The sequence below is a fragment of the Fukomys damarensis genome, unplaced genomic scaffold, assembly GCF_012274545.1.
Source record: "Fukomys damarensis isolate Sample0158 unplaced genomic scaffold, DMR_v1.0_HiC HiC_scaffold_2, whole genome shotgun sequence".
In the NCBI taxonomy this organism is placed as follows: Eukaryota; Metazoa; Chordata; class Mammalia; order Rodentia; family Bathyergidae; genus Fukomys; species Fukomys damarensis.
Genome location: NW_022900914.1, coordinates 47,026,723 through 47,053,722, shown reverse-complemented (window position 1 = coordinate 47,053,722; position 27,000 = coordinate 47,026,723). Strand labels below are relative to the sequence as shown.

Genomic DNA, 27,000 nt, shown 5'->3' with positions numbered 1-27,000 from the left:
GAGAGGAGAGGAGAGGAGAGGAGAGAAAAAAGGGTCAGGAGAGCCAGGAAGTGTTAAATCTTGTGGTCTGAATGGATCCTGGTGAGATGATGTGAGTTAAACAAAAACTTGAAAGGGACACATCTCGGCTGCCCTTGGGATCCTGACACTGGGAGCAGTTTCCCCAGAAGGGCAGCCCTTCCAGCCCTAGGGCCTCATCCTCCTATCCACTCCCTCCGCACCACTTCAGCAGAGAGGCCTGTGGGTATGTAACTGCTCACACACCTGGTGCCAGCACCTCACACGGGGAGCAGCCTTCTGCAAGAAGCAGGAAGGGGTGCAGACCTAGAATCTGAAGACTATCCAGGCAGGCTTTCTGCGGTTCCGTAGGCACCAGCTAGTCCATGCTGATGCCCCTCCCAACCCCTGAAGGAACGGTGACATGCTGGAACTCCAAGCATTTGAATGAGACTTTCAGCCCAGATCAAGGCCCCTCTTTTATAAGGCCCATCAAGAATCCACAGGGACATCCTTGGCAGCTTTAAAGGATCTGGGACCCAGGACCTAGAGTGGATCTTGCCAGCAGGCTTCAGGAATCACACTTTAGGAACAGGACTATTGAATCCTGGAGGCCTCTGGTGCGACTTGAGGACCTAAAGGAGAAGAGGGCATGTCTGTGTGCCCACCGGGGTCAGGAGCCTCCCTCACACTCACCCACTGTGCCCTTCACTACACAACCAAGGCTGAGACTTTTCTTCCTATGAGACATAAGCACTATGGTCTCCTGGACCTTGGCCTGGAGTTCCCTATGAGACATTCTTCCACGCCCTCCACATGAAGGTACCACACCAGACAGGCCAGTTCCTCAGGTCTCGGGCCCTGACAGCACTGGGATTTTAGGCTGTTATCAGTCAATTAGGAGTCCACCAAAACACAATGACCGGGAGCAGGGTAATGGCAGTCACCCAAGTCCACAGCCAATAGCAGCAGAATGCTGAAGGCTCCTGGATGGCCCCAGGTTGAGAGGGCTTAGGAAAACCAAGGCAGAAGCAGAAAGCCACCTGCAAGCTCCTCTCAGGCCCCTGGCCTCCCACAGATTATGTGGCCTGGCTCAGGCATCAATTCCTGACCAGCCTCCACCCCACTACCTGCTGTCTAACTCCTGGGCCACGGCTCTCCAACATGGAACTCTTCAAACCAGTCCCTAGACCAGCCCAGTCCCACCTTACTCAACACCGCCTCAGGGGTGAAGAGGCAAGGCCTCATGTTTCTTTCCCTCAGAAAATACCCAGAAGTGCCCGAAGAGTAAGATGAGGCCCTGCATCTATAGGCACTGGTCACCAGAATCTTCAGACCGCAAACAAGAAGCCCAGGGATTCCCAGAGCACTGTCTGCCTTCTTATCCTTGTGCCCAACATGCAGTGCCCGATTCCGCTGACACCACCACCACCACCGCCACCACAGGGGTTCAGGTGCTCTTGTCACCCAGTGGGTTTCCTTTTCTGATCTGATGCTGGCTGTCAAGGCTAAGGGAATGTCAACACAGTTTTTTTTACTTACTTTATCAGTGAACGATTCTTAAAACACCAGATATGATTTTTTTAAAGTATGATACATGTTTAAATATTTAAATTTATTATAACAAAAGACATATTGCTATTATTCACTCCCAAAACATTTCCAACTCACTTCAAAAACACTCATCCCATCATCACTCTTGTCACTTTTTGAAGGCGTTCTGAAAATCCTTCCTGCAGTTGTACTATTATGGCCACCTCAACATCCTGAATTTATTCAAAATGTTTACCTTTCAAGGTCATTTTGACTTTGGGGAAGAGTCAGAAGCTGCAAAATGCCAAATCCAGTGAACAAGGTAAATGAGACACGACATAATGTTTTTACGAGCCTGCCTTTCTGTTGGAGGGCACTCAGCAGCAGCATTCACTGCATTTTTTAATTACAACTTGCAAAACATAGAGGAGGACTTCCAAAACTGCTTCAGAAAGTGGCAAGAATGATAAGTGTTTTGGAAGTAACAGAGAGTGTTTGAGGGTAATCAATAGCAATGCATCTTTTACTGAAATAATTTTTAAAATTTCTATCAACACCGAAAATAATGTTCTTTCCTACAAGCATGCCCAGCACTCCTGTTGACAGGGGAAGCATGCCCTCCATTAATTTGGAAGCTGTCTGAGTATCTTTGACCTCTTCCCAACAGCCCAGGGTGCCATGCCTGGAGGACTTGGAGGAGAATACTTAGTAGTAGATATGAGGAGCCCAAAGCCCAGCCTGCAGCACCTTCCAGTCTCTCCCCAGCCTTCTTTTTCCTCTCAGCCTATCCCACAGGCCCTGTCTTCACTCCTGCCCTTTCTCCAGCAGGTTCCTTTGGCCCTTAGAGTCAATATGAGCTAGACCTAAATGGAAGTGCCTGACATGCTCTGCTCGATGCACCCAGCCCAGAAATCGGGCCTTGCAAGTGGTAATAAGTATCCTCAGCTTCTTTTGTCTTTCTGTCCCTTCTGAGAACAGCCTCAGTTCTGTGCTTCCCACTGCAATACAAACAGCTCATGTTCCAGACAGGAAGCTCCAGTTCAGGAGCTCTTATAACCTTCCTGGTACTGCACTGTGACTTCAGTGTTGTCAGAGATACCAGAGGCTGGCCGTGGGCCATCTCCACAGGTAAGGACCCTCTCCCTGTCCATGCCCAGCTGGGAGATCACTGAGTAGGGTCTAGCCCTCCTTCCCCATTCACCAACTCCTGGTTCTTATACACCACTCCTGGAGACATGGATGGTGAAGGACTGTCAATCTCTGCAGAAAACCAGGGATCTCAGCCAGAGAAGACAGCAGTTCCCAGCTGGTGTGAAACCCAGACGGAGTGCAAGCACAAGAAGGAAAGGAAAGATGTATAGTTACCAGCCTGGCTTAGCACCGTGAACCAAGTGTGGGAGGCTCAGGGCCTAGGTGAGACTTTGAGCTTAGAGAGGAGCATGTGCAGGAAACACCAGTGTCACAAACACAAGGAATGGAGTGGAGAGAGGTCGATGTCTCAGTAACAAAGTGAGAAACCATGTCGGAGGCTTTGAGTTCTTATCCACAAGTGTGATAGAAAAGCACCAAGCAAGTCACTGATTCCAAGAGCCTTTTTCTGCAGCTGACTTGATGCCTATGATTCCTCCAGGGTGTCTAGGACCCTCTTCAAGAACCCTGAAGGGGGAATTCCAGGAGTGCTTAGAGTTCTCCTGACTACAGGCAGTATTAGGAGAGTGGAGAACTTGAAGGGAAGATAAAAGGGGATTCCGAAGGTAATAGAGACAGACTCTAAGAACACTGGACTGAACCAGAATGTCTGACCAGTGAACACTGCCTCAGATAGGAAGAGATTCTTATGGGAATGACAACTACCTGTCAAGGAAATGATTCAGTCATCACTGGCCTAAGACTGCTTGGGAGCACATTTCAGAGTTGATAAGTCAGATGAGCCCATTTGAGTCCCTTATACCCTAAGAATTTGGAGTCGCTCCCCTGGGTCAAATCCCCATTTGAATCCCTACTCACGGTGACCCAAGATGCTCCCTTGCCCCAGGACTTGGTGCACAGTGTGATTCCATTCAGCATCGTCTGGACTGGCCTCTAAATGACTCATCCAACAAGTCAAGGGCCCAGCTCCTCTCACCTCTCCCCCCAAACACACCCAGCCTTTCTGAGAGTTTTCAGGGTCTAGAGCTTCCCAGGCCTCTTGGGGTGGGGGAGGGTAATTCCAGATCAATAGGTCTCCCAGGGCATCCTGGGTGGTGGGGCAGACCCAGAGGGAAGGTCAGGAAGTCTATTGCTCAGGAGGAAAAAGCCTTGCAGGTTATATTTAGCTCACTAAAAATAACAGGAGGCCAGGCATGAGGGCTGGGAATTGGTTGCATGGACTTGGGAAGGCTGGGAGAGGGACAGGAAAGACAATGGCGGAAAAGGAAGAGGGTCTGACAGGCCCTAGTGGACAGGGAAGGGCTGTCTGTCTCCCTCCCTCTGTGATCTGAGATCCAGATGACTCAGATATTCCCAATCTAGAGAATGGGTCTGGGCAGTGAGGAAGGGAAGTCCTCCAGGGAGCTTGGAGATTGTGGAAGCCACAGCCAAGGTTAACTGAACAATTTGGGACAGGAGGCAGCCCGGTGGGCAGGACAAGACCAAGAGACAGGCCAAGTAAGGCTTGTTTTGAATGGGGAACATGTGTTTCTCTGCAGTTAAAGCCAAACTTGCTGGTGGAAAAATTGTCCCCCATTCCCTCAACATGTCCGAGCTTCCAGACACCTCCTCAGAAGCATCTCAGGAATTTTCTTTGTTCTCAGTTTTATTACTTCTATCTCCCCAACAAATGTAAATGGGACATGGCCCTGTGCAGTGAGTTTGCTGTCTATAATATCTGATAACCGTGAATTTGCTGGGCCCACATGACTTGTGATCTACGTAACCAATGCCAAGTGCTTAACTCCTACAAGCCCACCCCCTCCCCAGAGTATAACCTGCCCTGCTCAACTCCAAAGAAGGGTCAGTCTCTTTGTGCAGAAGTCCCAGACTGACCCACTGGTGTTAAGAATAAAACTGTATACTTTGCCTCCAAAACCTCTGGGTGCATCTTCCATTCTCCTGGACTACCTGTCTATATGTTCTGGCTGACAATTCACCGCTACAATTTGAGGCTTGCCGTGGGCCACAACTCCCTACCCTTCGGGCCCAGTATCCATCCCGGTACCCCGAGATCTGGCCAAGGAGGGTCAGGTTTAGCTCCTAGAATCCACTTTGACATATCTCTGGGGGGCACCAGGCAAGGTCTCAGACCAGAATGTAGGGGCAATGGGTACTTACGCCAGTGAGCTGCTGTTTGGTATCCAGCAAGGGGGCATTGAAGCTGGCTGACAGACTGGGGGTAGTGAGGACCTCCCGGAGTGGGACCTTGGTTTCCCCGAGGAACCTGAAAAGATAGAGAAGTCAAATGTAGAAATCTAGCTTAATGTGCCCTGGTTCTTCTCCCATCAAACCCGTTACCATCACCATTACATAGTCAAAGCTGATCTGCCTAGACCACCAAGCACCTGGAATCTTTATAGCTCTCTACCACCCCAGGCACCACCAGGCATCATCCTGGAAAGCCAGGCCCCTGGGAAACATAAAAGAGGGCTGAAAGACTCCTGCTGTTCCCCAAAGTCCACCTTGGCCTCTTTCTGCTCCACCCCAGAGGCCCTGCCATGACTCCTCAGATATAAGAGCTCCTTCCCATCGGACTTAGTGTGCCAGACGGCATCCCCAGAAAGCAGGGGTAGCTTCTTCACCATTTCACCTGCACTGCTCCTGAGCCTCAGCAGTTCCTATAACCCACATCCCTGCACACTGTCTACAATGGTTCCCCGGGGCTCAGCTGCAGTGATTATGAGCGAAATATAGAACATTGGGGCTGGAGCGACAGGCCCCACCCCAAAGCCCAAGGGTAGTCAAGAGCACTCACAGCTGAAAGGTCACTTCTCACCGATGGGCTGTAGAGAAAGAGTGGGCCACCAGCACAACGGCCAGCACAGGACCCTTCAAGGAATGCTGAGGAGTAAGTTGTGTTTCCTGGGCTAAAAAAAAGTGTGTACCATGTACTCTGTGCCTTTGCACTGGCAGCGGGAAACCCATGGCAGCAAGGGGCCTGCATAACTAGACCTTGTCAGCTGCTCTCTGCCCCTGGCTCCGCTTGCTTTCCTGGGAGCCAGACCTCCTGCACAGTATTCTCAGACCATGAAGGCTCACTAATCTGGTGAACAGCCACAGGTATACACTCATAGCTTGCTTCTCCCCTGCCCCCGACAGGTAAACCAAACCTGGTATCTAAGATAATCCTTTTTCTGGGCTCTGTATCAACTGGTTTGAATATGGGTTTTATGAATGTTATGGTTTGTGTTTAGCTGTCCCTCCAAAGCCTCACATGGATGAGGTGGGACTTTTTCAGAAGTGTCTAAATCTGGAATGTGCGATGCTGGGGTTAAAGGTGTGTGAGGCTAAAGCACTACACATGAGTAAATGGTTTGGCAACACCCTAATCCCGGTAGTCTGGATGGGATAAAAGGGGCAGAAAGATGCTGGTAAGGTCCCTTGTTGCTTTTTCTGTCTTCTGCCACCATGGACTGTGGCCCCTCTGCCATGTGCCACCCTGCCTTAGAGCCAGCCGATTATGGACTGAAATCTCTATGAACTGTAAACCAAATAAGCCTTTCTCCCTTTAACTTTGGGTGTCAGATATTTTGTCTCAGCAGCAAAAGAAAAGTAACTAAGACAATGACTCTATGAAATAGAACTACAATCTTGACATAATTAGCTGATTTTGAAAATTGGTTACACAGATATGCCACTTGATATCCTTTAGGATGACTACTATAAAGAGAAAATAACAAGTGTTGGCTAAGATGTGAATAAATTGGAACCCTTATGGTGGAAATGGGAAACAGAGCAGCCACTACAGAAAACAGTATGGAAGATCCTTTCAAAAGTTAAAACAAAGCTGAGTGTGGTGATGCATGCCTGTAATCCCAGAACTCTGGAGGCCTGAGGCAAGAGGACTGCAAGTTTGAGCCCAGCTTAGGCAATTTAGTTAGACCCCTGTGTCAAAATTTTAAAAGGCTAAGGATGTAGCTCAGTGCATCAAGAAATTATATAGATATATAGATATATCCAAAAGAATTGAAATCTGGGACTCAGATGTTTGCATACCAATGTTTGTAGCATTATTCACAATAGCTAAGAGTAGAAGCAACCCCAGTTGAATGGACAGATGGATAAACATTTTGTAAGGCTGCATCCAATGGAATATTAGTCTTAAAGGGAATCTGACACACGCCTCAACAGGGTTAACCTTGGAGACCTTGTGCTAGGTGAAATAAGCTAAATACAAAAAGTCAAATATTGTATGATTCCATTTTTATGAGGTACTAGAGTAGTCAAGTTCATGGGCACAGAAAGTAGAATGGTGGTTGCTAGGGTCTGGGGGAGAGAGCAATGGGGTATTACTATTCAATGGGGGCAGACTTTCAGTTTAGAAGACAGGCCAGAAGTGGTGATGCACACCTGTAATCCCAGCACTCAGAAGGCCGAGGCAGGAGGATTGCCATGAGTTAGAAGACGGCCTGGGCTACATAGTGAGTTCAAGGCCAGCCTGAACTACACAGCGAGAGTCTGTCTCCAACCAAAAAAAAAAAGGAAATGAAAAAATTCTGGAGACGGAAGGAAGTGATGGCTGCATATTAATGCCACTGAACTGTACATATACAAAAATTTAAAACTGGCCACTTGTATAAGCTTTTCAACAATAGAATCCAGCTGTTTCGATCCCTCTTAGAGCAGGCACACTCTGGGTCCCCTGCAGTTTCCCTTGCTAGGAAGACAATAACATGGAATGTGTTCAAGGTCAATTTCTCTCATATTTCTTTTTGTAAGAGGGAAGAAGGTAAAGAGAGGGTCCTTACTCATATTCATCCGGGATTTAAGACTCCTCACAAACGATCATGTTTTCTACAATGTGCTTTGTACTATATTCCCTGAAAGTATGGAGTGGGCTTTGTACCATAGCTTACTAGGCAGAGCTCCTTGGAGTTTTTATCCTACAGACCAGAATACCGACAAGTGTCCTCAGGACCTAGGCAATGTCAAAAAGACCAGAGAATAGGTGTGGAGGACCATGAGTCCAAGGGACACCAGAAATCACAGTCACCCTAGCCTTCATAGGTAAATTAGGGCAGCAGATCTGCGTGACTGATTCAAGCAGGTGGATGGAGCAGTGAGCCTAGGCCTCTCCAGAGATTCCATCATTCCCTGGATAATCTCAGAGCGCTGAGGCTTCTAACTTTGAGGCCAGGAGTCCAAGGCCAGCAACAAGAGCAGAGGGGACAGACAGAAGACCTGGTAGACCACAGCTGTACGTAGTGGCTAGAGCTCCAGTTTGGGAACTGAGGACAGAGGCCCAGAGCAAAGCCAGTGTCCTCCGCCTCCCTAGCTGACAGCCCTGCTGGCCCAGCCCTATCCCAGGAGAATTCTCGGAAGCAGGGTGGGGGAAACAATAGGAGGAAATGCAGAAGGAAGCACCGGCCCCACCCCTGCCAGCCCAGGCACCTCTGGGCTGCCCCAGATATGTGTCAGGATTGAGTACTTGTTATTTCCTCCCTGAGACCTCATTTTGGGCCACAAAATACATCCTCCAACACCCACCCCTGCCCAGATCCTGTGGCCAGTCCCTCAGTGGTGCCAACTGGCTGCACCAGCCCCCACTCTCCTAGGAAGAAAGGCTACCTGTCCTGAAGGCCAGTCAGGGAGACACAGAGCCCCCACTAGTGCATATGGAGCAGCACTGCTCACAGAGGACAGGCTAGGAGCGCCGAGGAAGTGCTCTCTGGGGAGGATGGAAGGGTTCGAGGCTTGGTCACAGGGTACTTGAAGACCACTCTTTGTTCACCCATTGATCTCACCAAATATAAAGAATAAAGCCCCTAGTGGCCTTATTCAGAAAATCTCAGACCTACAGGGCCCTGACACTGACCTATTCTATCTGGAGATGAAGACAGGCACAGGTTTTGAGGACGGCCTTCCGCACATCAGGGATGCCACATGTTCAGGGGGTACCAACCAGAGGCCCAGCAGGTACCAAACTGTACTCAGTAGGAGTCCAGTGAGGCAAAGAAGGACCTAAAAGCCAGCACTGAGTATGTGCAGAGCACTTGTGGTGAGAAGTAACCCACGGGTCCTGACCCCTCCCTCTGCAGCCTACTGGTAGAAAAATGCTTCTGGCCTTCCCAGCCTCCCTGGGCCTGGGCATCTATCTCTCTTGGCTCTGCTGTGCTCTGAAGCCTCTGGAATGTGGGAGCAAGAAAACTGTGGGGGCTGAAAAAGCTGCTGCTGTCTCAAAGACAGACAGGAGTCAGGGTCGAGGAGGGAGAGCAGCTTAATATCCACAGGGCACACAGTTTTCCCCATGGAACATGAACTAGTTCCCAAATTCATCATCCAGTATTGCTACCCGCTTTCAGAACAGGGAGGAGGAATAAAATAGTAGTCTCCAAAGCTCAGCATTAAACATCATGTGAGAATGTGGGAATTAAGGTGGCCAGGCAAATCTATTTCATACATTGGGGATTATTAGATTATACGAACAAATGCAAGGGAAACCCCAAATGTTCATCATGCAAAACGTGTATAGCACATTGATACAATAGGTGCTGTACACCTATAAAAATAGTAGGACACAGGGCCAGGGATTTAGCTCAGTCACCTCACCTGCCTCGCAATCGCAAGGTCCTGAGTTCGATCTCCAGTACCAAAACAAAAACAAAACAAAAAAATAATAGGACAGTTCACCAGAAACTTACATGGAAAATCTCCAAGATACATTGTTAGGCAACAAAACAAACAACAAAAGTAATGATATGCTATCCACTACATGAAAAAGAGGAACATTAGAATCTATATTGGTGATTAAACAGTAAGAATTCTGAAATGATACATAAAAAAACTAAGACCAGCAGGGATATAAATTAGCACAGCCACTGTGGAGAATGGTATAGAGTTTTCTCGAGAAACTAAAAACAGAACTACTCTGTGATCAAAGTATCCCATTTCAAGGTATATAGCCGAAGTTATAATAGTGATTACAAGAGGCTAGGAAAGGTAGGGGAGAGGGAGGACACTGGCAGGTTTGGATAACTAGTACCCAACCAGAGTTGGGTAGGATGAATAAATTATTGTATTCCACAGCACAGTGGGGAGGAGGGAACAAAGACCTGTCATATATTTTATGAATAACTGGAAGGGAAGAGCTTGAAAGCTTCAAACACAACAAAGTAATTAATAGGGGTTGAAAATGCTAACTACTGTAATTCCACAGGGACATGTTGTATGTGCACAATTATTAGATGCTAGTCAAAAAAGGTGTTTAATGTTCAAGGAGATGTCAGTGTTAGCGATCCTAATTTTGTTGTGAAACACTGCAGACACACATCATAAGATACCCCATTAACGGGGCAGATGGTGGACAGAGCTGACAGGGAGAGGCAGGGATTTAGCTCAGCAGCACCGAGCCTGCTTGAAGCACAAGGTCCTAAGTTTGATCCCTGTCCCTGGGGGAAAAAAAATGACAGGGAAAATTTTCACTCCCTTTTAAAAATATAGTTTGTTTTCCTAACTCTTTAAAGGCTTTACCAAATCAAAAATGAAATGTAAACCATAAAATAATAATATTAACAAACTCAGTATTTACTCATTTGGCAAATAATTGTTTAGCACAACAAAACAACTTCTGACCTCATGGAACTTCCACTGTAATAGCTGCTCTCTTACTAATCGTTACATACTCAACACAGTGCCTGGCACTCTACAGACAGCAAGCATTCCAGCAGACACCAGTCCTATGGATAAGTATTATTATTAATTCAGTCCGCTGCATGGTTAAGGAAGCTGCGACTTGAAAAGATGTTTCTCTTGTTTGTTTTCACACAAATAACAAGGTCTGAAAAGCTTTGCTTTGAACCCCATGCTGAACCTCAGGGGACACCTCAGAGCCCCATGAATGCATTACAAAAGAAATAAAAAGGTCCTTGCTTTGCATAATGTATAGGAAGGGGAGCTCAGCTGGGTTTTTTTTTTTTTTGACAGTCTTACTATGTAGCACAGGCTGGCCTGTGATCCTGAATGCTGGGATTACAGGTGTGTACCACCATGCCCAGCTCAGCTGGCAAATTTGATCTGGTTCAATTTTTTTAAAAAAACCTCATTCCAGCCTGTATTCATCATGTCTTTTGGTTTTCTGTATTTCTGATGCTTTGACCACTGGAGCCTTGGCGACTATGAAAGGACTGCCCCTTCCAAGCCTAGTCAATTCCTAGAGATGATAAAGGACTGACCTGCATGCAGGCCTCTCATTTGCAGCCAAGCCAAAGCCCCACTCCATTACGTCCTCATGGGGCTCTCACACTAAGGAACAATTGTTTTCCTGTCCTAAACACTGCAGGGCCAGGTACTGACACGCCAGAGACCACTGAAATTCTGCCAACTTGCCAATCCTAAACCTGATCTCCCTGCCTCATTTCTTCCTTTCTGTGGAGACCACATAAAAGCTCCTGCCTAGGGTCCTCCTCACTCCTTCTGCCTGCTAACTGACACTGCCTCTTCCTCATGTGGCCCTCCATGGCATGCATGTCCCCTTCTCTCGGGAATGGTAGAAACACGCCAAATTTTCCATGGAAGTTGTTTCCTCAACTACTGGCTTCACCATACGCGGGAGGTGAGAAATTAGGGCTGGGACAAACGGGACAACCAACCAGGTAGAATGTGTCAACAGTCATTAAAACCAAAGGATAACCCATTGAGTGAGATGTTTCCTAAAAAGAGAAAACATCTGCAGAACACTGCACTCAAAATGATGCTAGACTCCCAGTTCATGAGCACTACAGCTGAGACCAATTAGAAAGTGACATTCTCAGTCCTTTATTTGAACCTGACACTATTCTCAGGACAAATCAGAAGATGCTATTCCCAATCCTTCATTTACATATGGGCATGATCAATCAAAAAAGACATTTATTCTGAGCCTTCCTTTACATCTGGCAAGAGGACACATGAGGTTTTTTTTTTTTTTTTTTTGGTACCAGGGATTGAACTCATGTCCTTGCGCTTGCAAAGCAGGTGTCAGAACCACTGAGCTAAATCCCCAGCCCCCACATGAGTTTTTGATAGGACAATTGTCCCAGTGCTGTGTTTGCATGAGGTGGAGGCCACTCCAGGTCTTTTGGATAGCGAAGTACCCTCTCCCTTTATCCTTCATGCTGTTGTGCACCTTCCTCACCAGGCTGCCCTCTCTCTATAGAGTGTATTTCATTTTCTGCCTTCAATAAATCTATATCCTCACTGCCTTTTTTGTGTAATTGTATAATTCTTTGTTCTGGACACCAAGGATTTGAAGAGAAAGCCCCATATGGTAACATCTAACTAATAATAAAACCTACATCTTAAAATACAAGCCTGCTAATTCTTTGTTGGGAAGATCAGGAAAAAGTGGACATTTTTTAAAGCTGTTAAAAACTTCACTTCAAGCTGTTAAAAACTTCAAGCCATTTGTGCTGGTGTAGCCCCATAATCCCAGCACTCTGCACTGAGGCAGGAAGATTGGAAGATCAAGCCCAGCCTAGGCAATTTAGCAATTTAGCAAGACCTTGTCTCAAAAAAAATTTTTTTGTTTTAATCTCATTGTGTACTTTTTAAATGTTTTTAATTTATCCTGCTGAAGTCCCCTCCCCTCCCTATGTACAGAAGCTTTGTTCCATTTTTTTCCTTCTATTATCACTTCAGAGGCGTTAAACTCTCACAAGAAGAGGAGTTGAGAGGTCTGGCAGTCTACACTATGCAGGGTTAGCATTTGGAGTTTTCAGAGGTGATCTTAAAGGCCAGGCCCTAAGAGAGGAGGAGAAATGTAACAGAAGTTTCCATGTAGGGTACAGGCCTGGCAGCATGGCACCAGAGAAGCCAGTGCAAAGGGAGGCAGCCCTGGGAGATGGATGAGGACCCCTAATGGAGCCAACATGCCACTGAAAGTGGTCTCGGTACTTGCAGGGGTGGGAGGCACCCTCCATTATCTGGAGCCTTGTCCATGGCTGAAATATGAAGGGTGTGGCAGCCAGACTTGAGCAGAAAAATCAGGAAAAGTGGGTGCAGCTTAGACTGGCAAAGCCTCCTCCCCCAAGTATCTCAAGGGAAGATAACCCAAGAAGGCTGGCAGGACTCACAGCTCCAAGGGCATCGCAGACAGCCAACCCTACAAAGTCACACATACAAGCCCAATGTTCTCAACATGTACCTTTCCATCTATGATGATACCTTTAATATGCTCTTTCTGAATTACCTTTCAAGAATAAACCCAACATTTATCCCTCAGTGATTAAGAATAGGAATTACCAAGTCATCCTACCTGGATCAGACACCTAGATCAGTCACCATCACGTGATAGCTAGGTGGCTAGGCACAAGTTACAAGACCTTCTTGAGACTTTCTCACTTGGCAAACACATAGTCAGCACCTACCACAGGCCAGGATTATCTCCCCGGCACTTTCAAGGGAATCATGCACACTTCAGAGGGTTCTGGCAAAATTTCAGTCCACAGACCTAATGCTGCACATGTGTGGGACAGCACAGACAGGGCTTGGTAAAGGTTGGTTCCATTCCTCCCCAACCTATTCTCCCTCTTTCTGTCTTTCTCTGCACATTATCACTTCATCAAATTACTTTGAGGGTAACATTGGATCCTGACCTCAATTCGGCCATGTGTAAGAGGTTAGATCTATTTTTGGTCATTCCTAATAGTAGAATAGAAATAAGCACCTCAAATTTCAGGGAGAAACACTGGCCCAGCAGAAGGAAAGATTTTCTGATAAGTAATGCTCCCCAGAATGGGCATCTATTTCTCCCTAGAACCATCCTTCATAGAAGGGAGACATGAGACAGTTGGTGACCCAGAGGTCTTTCAATGGTGAGCTCAAGGAGAGGGTTGGTGGCCATTGTCCGCTATGGCCACAGTGTAGGGACCAGTGCAATGGCATGGGGTTATACCAGCCCCGTTGTGATGACAACAAGGGGAAGAAACCACACAATTCAGACCAGCACAGGTTGAAGGAACTCTGGAGATAGGAAATCAGAGACTGGATATGACAAAAACCATCCAAGGATGCTGAATCTAGGGAGACATTTTGATGATGAGCAGGATATTTGCATAATCTTAAAATATCTCTTAGATTTCAAGGGCAAGAGTGAACAGTAAATGTACAGTGAAGAAAAACATACCACACCTTAACCGGAGATTGAAATTAACATCCTAAAGGAGGAACATCAGATGCCTCCAGATTCTGATATGGACACATCTTTCAGGCAGCATTCTGTCCAAGAAGTAACAGCCAAATGTAACCACAAATCTAACCATGAGAAAACATCAGACAAGCTCCAAATGAGAAACATTCGATTTTATTTTTTAAAGTAGGGGTATTATATTATTCAAACATGTAAACTGTTGTAAAAAAAACAAAGATGGTCAGGAAATTTCAGATTAAAAAAGGCTATGGAAGGCCAGGGATTTAGCTCAGTGGTACTGTGCCTGCCTTGCAAGCACAAGGTCATGAGGGTGATCCCCAATACCAAAAAAAAAAAAAAAGGCTATGGACAAATGACAGTATTCATATGCTGTCATAGGACACTGTATTGGATCCTGACCTGGGGGAAGAGAGGAGGGGGCCTGCTGTTTTTAAAAATTTGGGGTCAGATGCTAGGTAGCGTAGTCACTTTTCTCATCACTGGGACAAAATACCTGACACCCTCAATTTAAAGAAAGGGGGGTTACTTTTAGCTCATGTGTTTTAGAGGTTTCAATCCAAAGTAAGCTGACCTCAGGCCAGAAGCAGCATGGGGGCCTCCTGCAAAGGAAAGCTGATTACTTCATGGGAATCAATAAGCAGAGAGAGAAAGGAGGAACTGTGGAGGGAAATAGACCTTACCAAGCCATACCCACAGGAACCTTTCTCCAGTTTCTCCCAGTAGATATGGCTAAAAGATTCCACCAATGCCCATGCCACAGCCTCAACACTGAACTGCCTGAAAACTTTCCTCTGCCAGATTAATTGGTCTGATGTCCTTAATCTCAGTCTCCCACAAAATCTCAGGACATGAGTTAAAAGTAAAAAACAGACAGAGCTAGGGATTTAGCTGAGTGGCACCACGCCTGCCTCACAGGCACAAGATCCTGAATTTGATTCCTGGTACAAAAAAAAAAAAAAAAAAAAAAAAAAATTTTTTGCCAACACAAGACCTGAAGTCCAACTTCCAATGGAGTCCTTGCTCCGAACTGAAATCTCCTGGGCCTGTCTTTACCATCTGCATTGCTATCAGCATTCTGGCCTTCTGAGCGCCAACCTAAATCTACAACTAAACTTGGCTTACTGAGTTCTAGGGATTCTCCAGGCATTATCTTCAAACCTTCTCAACTTCTTCCCTTGAAACAATTTCAAAGGTTTCTGAAGCACATGGCCAGGCAGAGTCACAGCAATGACCACACTTCTTTGGTACCAAAATCCATCTTAGTCTCATTGCTCAGGCAAATACCTGACACCCACAACTTTAAGGAATAAAGGTTTATTCTGGCTCACAATTAGAGTTCATGGTCTGCTGTCTCCAAAACAGAAGTGGCAGGGTGAAAGGGCCTGCTACAGAGGAAATCTGCTGAAGTCATGGTGGTCCAGCAGAGAAAGAAAAGAGAAACCAGGGAGAGAAGGATGCCCTCCAGTGGCCCACTTCTTCCAGCCTTCTAAAATCACATTTTATAGCCCCTCCATGATTCAATCACCTTTCAAGAGCTCTGTCTTTGAGCACATGAGGCTTTGGGGAACATCAAGGTATAGACCATAACAACAGAATTAAGAATATAAAAGTTGGCTAGATAAATCAAGTTTACCCATGTTAAATTTACTGAAGTTAATAACTATTCTATGATTATGTAAAACAATAATCCTAGTCCAAAGAAATACGCATTGAGGCTGGGGATTTAGTTCAGTGATTCCGCTGCCTGCCTTGCAAGCCCAAGGACCCAAGTTTGATCCCCGGTACCAAAAAAAAAAAAGAAAGAAAGAAAGAAAAGAAATAAATATGCACCGAAGCCTGGCTGTAGTGGCACACACCTATTATCCCAGCGCTTGGGAAGCTGAGGCAGAGGTATCATCAGTTCAAGACCAGCCTGGGCAATTTAGCAAGACCTGGTCTCAAAATAAAAAATTTTTTAAATTGTTTTAAGAATGGCCAGTGATGGAACTCAGTGGTAGAGTGCTTTCCTAGCATATACAAGGTCCTAGGTTCAATCCCGGGTGGTGAGGGTCAGGGAGGCAGATAGCAAACAACTGAAGTATTTAGGTATAAATTATGAATATAATTTACTCTCAAATGGGAGAGAAAAGGGGGAAGAAGAAAGAAAGAAGAGAGGAGACTTCTAAACAAGTAAAGTGAAATTTTTACGATAAGGATATCTGAGCAAAGCTATGTGGATTTTCTATTTTCCAACTTTCTTGAAGCTTTAAATCATTTTTTTAATGTACCAGAAGTGTCACCATCTGTCAGTTTCTCATTCTTTGAAACAAAGAAAAGGACATGTCAGTTTAAAAAACAGATTAGAGCTCAATGCACTGATTCAGCTGCCTTTGCCCCTTATCAGTCAGGCAGGACAGGAAAGTCAAGAGAATCAAGGCCAAGACACACACACACACACTCTGGGGGGCCTTCTGTACTTTAGGAGGAAATACTTGTGAGCTGAGCCCCTGGGGCCCTCAGCTGTATGTGCCCGGTAGTAAGGGGTAGGAAATGAGGAACAGCAGGACATTCCACAAGCCCTAAACTTGCCTGACCTCTGGCAGCCTTCCCCCCAGCATTTGATTCCCCAGGGGCTACCCCAGGGTAACTCTAAATAGTTCTCCACTTCAGTCCAGAAAAAGACAAAAGAAAAATTATTCTGAAATCTACGGACGTCCTGGATTGAAGACGTCCTGGATTGAATCCAGGGTATAATATTGTTATAAAAATCCTTGAAAATAAGGATATGGCTAATGCTTTCAGGCCTCCTGAGAAAACTGGATAGTGAACTGTAAATATTCCCGCCACAAACAGCCTCCCACAAATTCCAGAAAAGGGAGCCAGTAAGTCAGTTTAGTAAAACCAGAGGCTGAATTCATGACTCAGGCCTCCTCATCCCAATTCAGCAACAGCAAACTACAGTTCTGTCTTTTGGAAGGTCTGTGCACATGCAAATCTGAGTAAGTGTCCATTCTGATGTGAGGAAAAACTACTGTCACAAAGCAACTGACAAGCGAAGAAAAATACTTTCCTCATGGACCAAGGGTTAACATTTCTAATAAAAATCCTAAATATCCAGGTGCACAACTGTAATCTTAGGTACTCAGGAGGCTGAACCAGGAGGATCACAAGTTCAAGGTCAGCCCTGGCAACTTTGTAAGACCTTGTCTCAAAATAAAATATAAAAAGGACTGGGGATGTAGCTCAATGGTAGATGCTCCTGGGTTAAATCCTACAGCTAAAGAAGAAAGAAAAAATTCTAAATAAATTAAATCACTATGAATTAATTAGAAAAAGATAAACCACTCAAAATGCAAAGATAAGCAATTCACAAAATAAGAAATACATATGGACAATAAGTACATGAAAAGATGGTTAATTTTAGAAGCAAATCAAGGAAACACAAATTAAAAAATAACTTTTATTTTGCCCATCACAATAGCAAAAATAAAATATTGGCAGGTACTTTTTTACACTGTTGGTAGACATTAATTTAGACATTTTTGAAAGGTAATTTGACAGGACCAACAAAAAAACTGTGTATATTTATATTGTTAAATCTAAGGACTTATTCTAAAGAAAAAAATAGTAGAACATAAAAACTCTTGAATAAAATTGTTCATTGGATGATCTTTTGAGAGCAATTTGGGAAACTGAACACCAGTCGATAGGAATGAATTACAGTGTGCCCAAGATGGAATGCCACACAACCACCAAAAACCGAGGCTGATGAACTGTCAAGTGACAAACTGACCTGGGAAAGAGAAACTAATGAAGCAACGAGCGTAATTCTATATTTATACAAACAAATGCACAAACTGGTATAAACTTCTTGCACATGCTTAGGAAAAGCAGAGAAAGGTGGGCACCAAGTTGTTAACAATAGACGCCTTCTGGAGGGAAGGGAAGCAATGAATGGGCTGAAGGTGGGAGCATTTGCACTTTTTCCTTTATAAATTTTTAAGAATGAAGTTTACTTTTTTTTTCTTTTGTAAGGCTTTTTAAGGTTGTTTTTTTGTTGTTGCTTTTTATTTGCACGTATGTGCAACATGTTGGGGAGTACTTAGGTACTGCCACATGTCCACATGAGGCATGCAAATAATGTTCCCACACTTGTACAGTTCATGTATGTGCATCTCTATGGGTCCTGCTGCTACCAGCAGTCCCCATAACCTGAGCACTTTTAATGCTCCAAGCTCTGAGTAGGCATTTGGCACAGGCACATTACCTTATTTAAACTTCACAACAACCTTGCAACATACATAGTTATTGCTGCTGTCCTGATGAAGAAACAGCTGTTCTCAGGGGTCCAGGTTACAGACTGTGCAGAGACTCACTGCTGACAATGGGGTCACTGAGCAAGCCCCTGATCCTCATTCTCATGCCACCTGTCAGGCCCTGGACAGCCTGGGGCATCTAGTCTACCAGTTCTCTGAGGACAGAATCCATCAATCACATCAGCATACTCCAGATATGAGTAGCAGGCACCAATTGGCTAAACCCCTCCCCAAGGCACCTCTGTCATCTCCTGTGCAATCTTAGGCCACTGAGAAACATGTTCAGTTCCTTTCTAGAAATCCCCACATTGCCTCAACACATTAAGCTCATTGTCACAGAAGGCAGTAAGTCACCCTCACCTCCCAACTCGGGACACTAAGGTCTAATCCAGGAGAGAGTCACCTCTGACAACCTGGGGTACCCTTCACAGCCTATGTGGTGCCCAGAGCTAGCCCTGAGCACTTCTGTTTTGTGTCTAAGCAGATTATGAGCTGTAAAGCAACATCCCCCAAGTACCCATAAGCAGAACATTAATCCATGGCTTTCAGCTATGAATTAGTATGACTTAGTCCTTTTACTAAGGCTGAGAGCAGCTTTTGAGGGGAGAGGACTGAAGCAGCAGGATGTGAAGCAACTGGACAGCAGGCGGGCAGAAAGGAGGTCAAGTAAAAGAGATGTGCCAAGCAAAATTAACACATACAGAGAAACCCTTTCTTGCAGGTCCTTTTACTGTGCTTTTGCACTTGAGTTAATACTCTGTAAGAATGGAAGAGACAGAAGCTCAAGGAACTTCGATGACCTGTCAAAGGTCACAACGATGTTGGAAGTAGATCCTACCTCTCCTTAAAATCCTTTCATTCCACAGGACCAAGTCATCCAGTCCAATGCAGGTGTGGGAGGAGGAGGAGCTGAAAGAGGAAGGAGCTGAAGAAGCATCTCTGTTTGGACATGTTCTGAGCTGCCTTCTGGGTCCCCAGTCAAATGCAGGAGCCCTGGTTGACAGACCATTAGGAAGGAGAAAGACGGGAGTTTCTGTGTGCAGGTAAAAAGGGCCCCTAGTGACCCATTTCATAGACCTATCAGGTCACTAAAAGACAGTGAATGGTCATACTGATTGTATTTTTGTATGGAAAGTGGTACTGGACTACTTCCAGGAAAGCTTCTTTAAAGGTAGTCATGTGCCTCTGACTCTTGGTGAAGGATGTTTTCTTTGCTGCTTAATTAAAGCAAGAAGGTAGTCACACTGGTGGATGAGTAGAATTACCAGACAAAATACAAGGCACATAACTAGGTACTTAATAATACAAGTGTGTCTCATGCATTATTTGCAACATTCTCATTTACCTTAGTGCTCTATATGTTTCTGTGTTGAATCTGTTCCCAATATCCTGGTTGGCCTGGGATTAGTGAGTTACTGAAGTCAAAGTGAGCATCATTTTAACCCTGTTCTCTGACCAAATGGATGCCTGATCCCATGGAGATTTTACTTTTCCATGTTTATTTTGTTGTTGTTTATTTCATTTTTGTTTTGGCAGTACTGGAGATTGAACCCAGGACCTTCACACTAAGCTAGATCCCCAGTCCTTTTTTAAATTTGTTATCTTGAGACAAGTTCTCATTAAGTCACTAAATTGCCCAGGTTAGGCTTGAACTTGCAATCTTCCAACCTCAGTTTCCAACAAGCATGCATCACCATGCCTGACTTCTTCTATATTTACATTTACCAAACATTTAAATAAAAACTACAATTAAATTAATTTCCCCTAGGAAGATATTTTCCAGAAAAATCAGATTCAGCTAGTTTGTTGTATTGGTACATTTTCTATATAGTGCAATTAAACTGTTTCCTCTTTTTCTTCTTCTTCTTCTTCTTCTTTTTACTGTCTTCATTTTACCAAAGTTATTTTCATTGGGAACAATTATTTTCTGTTTAAATTTCCTGTTACACCCTGGGTGAAATGGCACATGCCTGTATAATGCCAGCACTCAGAAGACTGAGGCAAGAAGATCACAGGTTAGAGTCCTGCCTGGGCAACTTAACAAGTCTCTGGCTCAAAATAAAAAATAAAAAATCCTGGGAATGTAGCCCAGTGCAAAGACCTGGGTTCCAGCCATCCCCAGTACCACAAAACAAAACAAAACAAAAACCTCAACACTGATTTCTGTTGAGTTTTTTTGGTTTTGGGGTTTTTTCCCCCGACATCATTTTATCACGTATCACTGTTTGTTTTTCATTTCTTAAACAATTTTACCATGTGCAGTTTCAGTTTATTTTAAAATTCATGTTATTTTTACTTTATTAAATAGTTATGTATCATTTACTTTTATTCAATTTATTTAATTTAGTACTTCTTATCTATTTTTACCACTTCATGGTGATTATTTTACTGACTGTTACATATCTAAACAAGTACAAGAGTGACCATTTATATTTAATCCTCAGCAAATCCACGGAAAAACTGAAAGTTGCTGTGATACTGTGAGTTCTCTACCTGGAGTGCACCTGGCACTCTGAACAGTCTCCGAAAGTATTGATACCTGCAAGCATCGCAGGATTTCTTGTTTAATTCATCTTGTGTGGAGCTCAGACACTGGTATTTTTTAAAACTCCCAGATCATTTTAAGAGGCAGGGAAAATTGGAATGCTGCTCTTAAAAGCTAGAGCTGCCCTGTCCGATACAGTAGTCAGCAACTGCAGGGAGTTATGTAAATTTAAGTCACTGTGAAATCTTAGAATTTTCAGTGCTTTTAGGCTTGCTTTGATTCCTTTTCACTTTTGATAAGAGTGAATGTATTCTGTGGTATAATCATGGAGGCACCACAGAATCCCCTTACAGGGCCCTGTGCCTCCCTCTGCTCCAGATAGGTCACCCCAGCTACCCAGCATTCCAGCAAACCGTGTCAGGTGGAAGAATCCAAGTGTTCCCATCGTTTCCTCTTGGGGCAGTGTAGTTTTGGCAGCCTCTGATATTCTTCAGATATTTATGAACGCAAGTTTACATTTCAACTTAGTTTAATTACAATCTTAATAGTTAGAAATATAAAACTAAGATAAATGTTTGGAAAAATCAAAAACATCCAAGAAGTTCTAAGAAAAAAGGTTCTGGTAAATTGTTTAGTAAATTAACCATTCTGAATATCAATAGTTGAGAAACTGATTTCTAGCAAACCAGCCTGTAGTGACCTGATCGTGTGGGGAAATGGATTTCAGGAAGCTGGCTGCTGCCAGGAGATAGAGGACACCCAGGAAGAGGACTCCAAGGCTCAGTGCACCCATCCTCCTCCATGTGACATATGACCCGCAGGGCCAGAACAGCCTGTGTGTGGCCCCAGTCTACTCTAGCACAGGCCACAGTCAGGGTCAAAATCAAAATATCTTTATAGCTCCTTCTTTTCTGCTGCCGTTGCGGTCTCAGAAACCCTATAAAAATGCTGAGTATGATAACGAAAATGAAACATGAATTTCCTCCATGTGCCCTGAAGTAACCAGACTGTCCGCCTCTCCCTCACTGAACTCTCTCAACTCTAGCAACAGCAGGGGAATCAAACTCTCCAAAAGAAGCCAGCAACTATGTGGGGTTTCTCAGAGTCTCTAGAGAGGAGCAGGGGCTCGGGGACCTTGAGTATGTCACAAGTCCTGACCTTCAATCGTTGTTCCACCATCACAAGCTTTTGAGAGGCTTCCACAACCTCTAGTGCCTCAGTTTCCCCACCTGCAATGATGACAATTATACAGGAGCACCAAACCCATGCAAAAAGATCTTGTATATGAGGCTCAGCACAGGGCCAGGCACTTGGCTTAGCTTTCTGTAAGCTGTGAATTTTGCTGTTAACAGCAGCCTGACACTGAGGACCCCCTTCCAATCTGGCCCCACTGCTCCCTTCTCTCAGGACTGCACTAGAGACTGAGTCCACCAGCAAGACCTGAGCCCAGCACCCTTCCACACACTGGAATACCCTCCTTTTCTACCACTGCGGAGCCTACCCTTGTCCATCAGTCAGTGTGGGTGGCCTCTTCCAGGAAGCCTTCCAGGACTCCCCAGTGTCCAGAGTTGCTCCCTCCCTTATCTGCTGGTTCACCTTTCAAGCTAAAAGACGCCTTCCACAAAGCAACTGCATGGGAAGGTAGCTCAGCCTGAATTGATTCCAACTGCAAACCCCTGTGCAGTGGGAGCTGCTGAGCTCCAGAGCTAAATGAGATAGTCCCAAGAGGCCCCCGCGGCAGAGGAGGCCCAACCAGCAGGCCTGGGGCCCAAATATTGGAGACCCTCATCCAGAGGCCTCAGTGAAAGCATCCTCGTCATCCCTATAAACACCATACTCTGCACCCACTGCCAACACAACCACAAAAAAAGATAGTAGCATTTGAACTTTTCTTCCAAGCATGTAAGATTTCAAATTTCCCAGGTGTTTTGGAGCCTGAAACTCTGCCCAGGTTCCTGAGACTCTGCCCAAGTTCCTGAACCTGCCTCCTTCATCCCCTCCACCCTCAGGGTAAATGAGCCAGGCCTCAAGGCCTCAGATATCAGCTGCCCCAGTTCCCAAACAAAGGCTCTCTTGAGAGCAGGATCACCAAACAGCAAGCCCACACCTAACTGTTGGACCTGCATGTCTATAAACAGCACTGGACACACAAACCCACCTCTGCTTGCACCCAACACAGCAGAGCACTGTCCTGCCCATCGGGAACTGTGGAACCCCTTACCCTGACAAAGCTTCACTATGCGGGCTCACCAGGCACATCTCCTAGTCTACTCACACACATCAACAGGACCTCCAGTCAGTCTACAGGATGGGTTGGTCTTGCCATCCCCATCACCAGCACACATGGTTCAGGGCTTCAGTAGCCAGAGAATCCATCCATCACCTACCTAGAAGAGACCTGCTTGTGCCACCATGACTTAGCTCCAGCTGGTCCCCCCCTTCACCTGGAAACCCTCCCCCCTGTGTACACAAAAGAACAGAAACCCCAACAAGAGAGTTGCCAGTCTGTGTTACCTATTACTACTGCCCTGACTTTTAAATCTTAAGTCTCACCTTGATGCCTGCTTCTTCCACACAGCCTTCTGCAATGGCACTGTGCTGGCTGCACTGTGCCTGCCTGCCTGCTTCCTGGAGTGTGCTGCTGCCTGTCACCAGCCTGGACTGGGCAGGGTCCCACAGGGAGCCCCACCCCGGAAGCCTCCAGGCTAGAGCAAGAGATCAAGTGCCTTCTCCCTGGGGGCACAAGCTGCCTGTCCAAACTCAGAGGTATCTGATTCTAGCCCTGCAGCCTGGGTAGCTCTCCGCTGTACCTGCACTGGGTTCCTGAGGCACAGTTTCTCCCCAGCATCTACTGAGGACTGTGCCTCCTGGCTCAGGAGAGGCAGCCCTCAGAAGACCAGCTCTCTAGGGCCAGATTCCGCATCCACCACAGCCTATCTGTATCTTCAAGCCCAGGACCATCCACCCTTCACTCCCTCACCTGTTCCTCCCCATCGTCTCATGGTCTTTGACAACCACGTGAAGCTCAGATCCCTGGTCCAGAGGGACGCCCTTGAGGTCCCACTCAAAGCCCTGGAAGACAAAGAAAAATGTCATCTTAACCTGTGGCCCCAGGAGAAGAGATTGTTTCTGGTTTGCCCTTTTGCCCCAGGGCACTGAGCAGAGGTGAGTGATTCTCAGAGTGAGTGAGTGGATGGGTGGGTGAATTAATGAATACTAGAGTTCTAGACTTTGGAGCTATCAGTGAGTGCTGAAAGCAATAGCAGTGGAGGACACACTCTCATGGCTCCCCTTCCAAAAGTCAAAACTACAGCTGGAAAAGTGCTAGGTGACCTGTAGGGTCCTCAAGGACCAAGATCATCGTCTTTGTCTCAAAGCCAGTCCCCTGGTGGGATGGTGTTAGTGTCATATCAGGTAGGACCCATCAGAGGTCCCAAATGCTCCTCAGAGTAATGTCTCCTCTGTGCATCCTGATCTGTCCCCATCAAGTAGCCAGGGCTCCCGAAGGACCACATGAGAGCTGAGTGAGGAGTCAGAGGCCAGCAGGAGCCAGTAGAGGACCTGGTTAATCAGGGAGGGTGGTAGGGAGGAGGTGAGCTTTGGGCAGAGAAAACAGTGTGAGGGAGATGAAGCAGGCAAGGGAGCCCCTCAACGTCCTCCACTTGATGGTGAATAGGAAATGAAAAAAAACATCTCACTGCTCTCCATTCCATATCCATGCCACAGGGCAGTGTCTCCATTTACAGCCTCCCTCCCAAGTCACTAGGACCAGGAGGCTTTAGTTGGTACTATGGACCACCAGCCCTCCCCTCCACTGAAAAAGCCACCTCCTCCATCAACTTGTCAGCAGTGACAGAGCCAGCAAAGAGACAGAAAGGGATGGTGAAAAACTTGCATACCTCATTCCACACGGGGTTCACGCTGTTCTTGATGACTTTGGTTCTCTTCTTCACCCCTACAGAGACACAAAAGGAGAGTGGAGAGATGCATCCACCTGTTACCCTCCACCCACTTAGGGTTGGCTGCTGAGACTGACACTCTGGCTCAGCCATCAAAGGAATTCCTAAAAAAACAAGAGACTCCCTGAGAAGCCCACCAAGGAAAGCCCAATGCCAACCACATGACTTCTCTCTCTCTCAACTCTGGGACTTCCAACAGCAGCCTCACCAGAAGGATATTTTTCCAAGAAAACACCCAGGCTGACTCTTTTGAATGAGTTTCTATCATCATTTCTGACTTTTTAAATAAACTTTTAAAATTGTAAATGTTCTCATTCTAAAAGGGAACAATCTTCGCTAGAATTATTCCATTTTTCATTTTTAAAACATCCAGCTTCACATACTGTATGATTCCACTTATAGAAAATGTCCAGAATAGGCAAACCCATGAAAACAAAAAGTAGATTCATGATTTCCGAGGGAGGAGTAGGAGAGGATGGGAATGGGGAGTGATTGATTAATGGCTGTGGGATTTCTTTTCAGGATGTTGAAAATGTTGTGGAATTAGATTGTGATAATAGTTGTGCAAAATTGCAACCTAAAACTCATCTACATGGCTCACTACTAAATAGTTTAAATGGTGAATTTTATGGTATGCAAACTTTATCTCCATGAAAATAAAATTCTGCTCCATTCCAAGGCTTTGAAGGGGTTTCTGTGAAGCAAGTTGCAAGGCAGCTCTACCTGCCTAAGGGAATGGAGAACAGCTATGAGTAAACAAGAATGGCTGAGACCTGACCTGATCCACAGGGTCCCAGATGTCAGATCTGTGCAAAAGGGTAGAATATCAGAGCCCAGATCTGTGAGGCAGGTAAGCCACAAAGAAAATGTAAGGAAGATCCATAAGGAGATCTCCTAGTTTCTGGGTCTGTAACGCTGAGGTGGGGGTGTTCCTTCTCATGAAAGATCTGGGGCTGGGGAGGATAAACTTGGGTTGCAGTCCTTGGTTCAATGCGGGCCCAGCAAGTGTTTTCTTTCTGACTTCAAAAGGAAAGAAAAGCAAGGTAAGAGAAGAGGAGGGGAAGGGATAGAGGAGGGGAGAGGAGGGGAGGGGAGGAGCTTGGGCAGAACTTCTGCCTCCCTACTTAAAGTGTCACCTACTAAACTGACAGGATCAGAGAGGAGTCCCTCTAAGTCAGCTAAGATGTGGACCTATCCTTCCACAAAGACATATGCACCCACAGAGAAAAAGAGCTACTGAGAGTCTCAGAGAAGGAGAAAGCATCTAATAAAGCTTTGATCTGCAGCACTTTGTATTGAGAGGGACACAGAATGGGCTAAACATGTTGGCTTTTACAGTAAGCGTCAGGAACAGATGCCTGGAGGCTCAGCAGGCAATGCAAAGTGTTCATTAAGACACAGAACATTACTTGTGAGAGTCTCAGTGAAAAGCCTTTGCTCTCTACCTGGACTGCTCCGCTTTCAGAGTATTCCCGTCACTGGGAAAGTTCTGCCATCTCTGGAAACTTCTCCAGGGAAACCAGCTTCAAAGTGGAGCACTGTTGGTGTTTATTCAGCCTGATGAGTGCAGCCTCCTGCGAGGTCACCCCCTACCCACCAGGTGCTGAGCAAGGAGAAGAAAGGTCAAGGATATGGGTAAGGGATCTGGAAGGAGTTAGAGATGAGAAGGGGAAGGACTTGGTAGATTCTAAGGTAATTATTTTGAAAGTAGTTGTTCCCCTTACTTGCACTCCTCTAGAGATCTGATAAACTTCCCTCAGTGGGAGAGGGTGAGGCCCCATGCCCCTTCCTCCTGGTTGAAAATCATGATATAGGAAAGATGGTGGTCTTTGGAATGATACAGATCACTATGGATTGCTCCTTTTCTGTGATTCCTGACATAGCATTTCTCCAATTTTTGGTCCCAAGATATCACTCTTCACAATTATTGTGCCTTTCTGGAGCTTTTACTTAAGTGTCTTGTGTCTATCAAATTGTACCACGTTAGAAATTAAAACAGGCATTTTAAATACTAATTTAGTAATTGATTTAAAATAATGACAAGAAGCCCATTACATATTAACATAAGTGATATATTTCTACAAAAAATAACTCTAACTTTAAAAAAAATAAAAAAGTGATATTTCTTTTCCATTTTTGCAAATCTCTTTAATGCTTGGCTGGATTGTTGTACGTACTTCTGCATTCAGTCTATTGACACATCTCATCTTGGTTGCTATCCATGAATAAAGTCCAGCCATATATATCATTAGAAAGAGGTGCATGTTTTAATGAACTTTCAGATTAAGTGTGGATATCCTTCAAAACCATATTAAAACTCAATAAGTAGCCATTCTTAAACTTCTTGGGCCAGGGATTTAGCTCAGTGGTTCCACTGCCTGTCTCTCAAGTGCAAGGGCCCAAGTTTAATCCCTG

At 45.4% G+C, this 27,000-nt stretch overlaps 1 protein-coding gene across 22 annotated transcripts in view; it reads right to left on the bottom strand.

Moving 5' to 3' along the window:
- Nucleotides 1–27,000, bottom strand: part of Dysf (dysferlin) — a 220,703-nt gene that overhangs the window by 164,985 nt on the left and 28,718 nt on the right. For all 22 annotated transcript variants that reach the window (XM_033764701.1, XM_010609623.3, XM_033764725.1 and 19 more), the window contains exons 2-4: nucleotides 24,526–24,581; nucleotides 23,607–23,698; nucleotides 4,840–4,945 (exon numbers count right to left, since the gene is read on the bottom strand). In XM_033764701.1, the coding sequence (XP_033620592.1) occupies nucleotides 4,840–4,945; nucleotides 23,607–23,698; nucleotides 24,526–24,581 (254 nt within the window). The remainder of the gene's footprint in view (nucleotides 1–4,839; nucleotides 4,946–23,606; nucleotides 23,699–24,525; nucleotides 24,582–27,000) is intronic.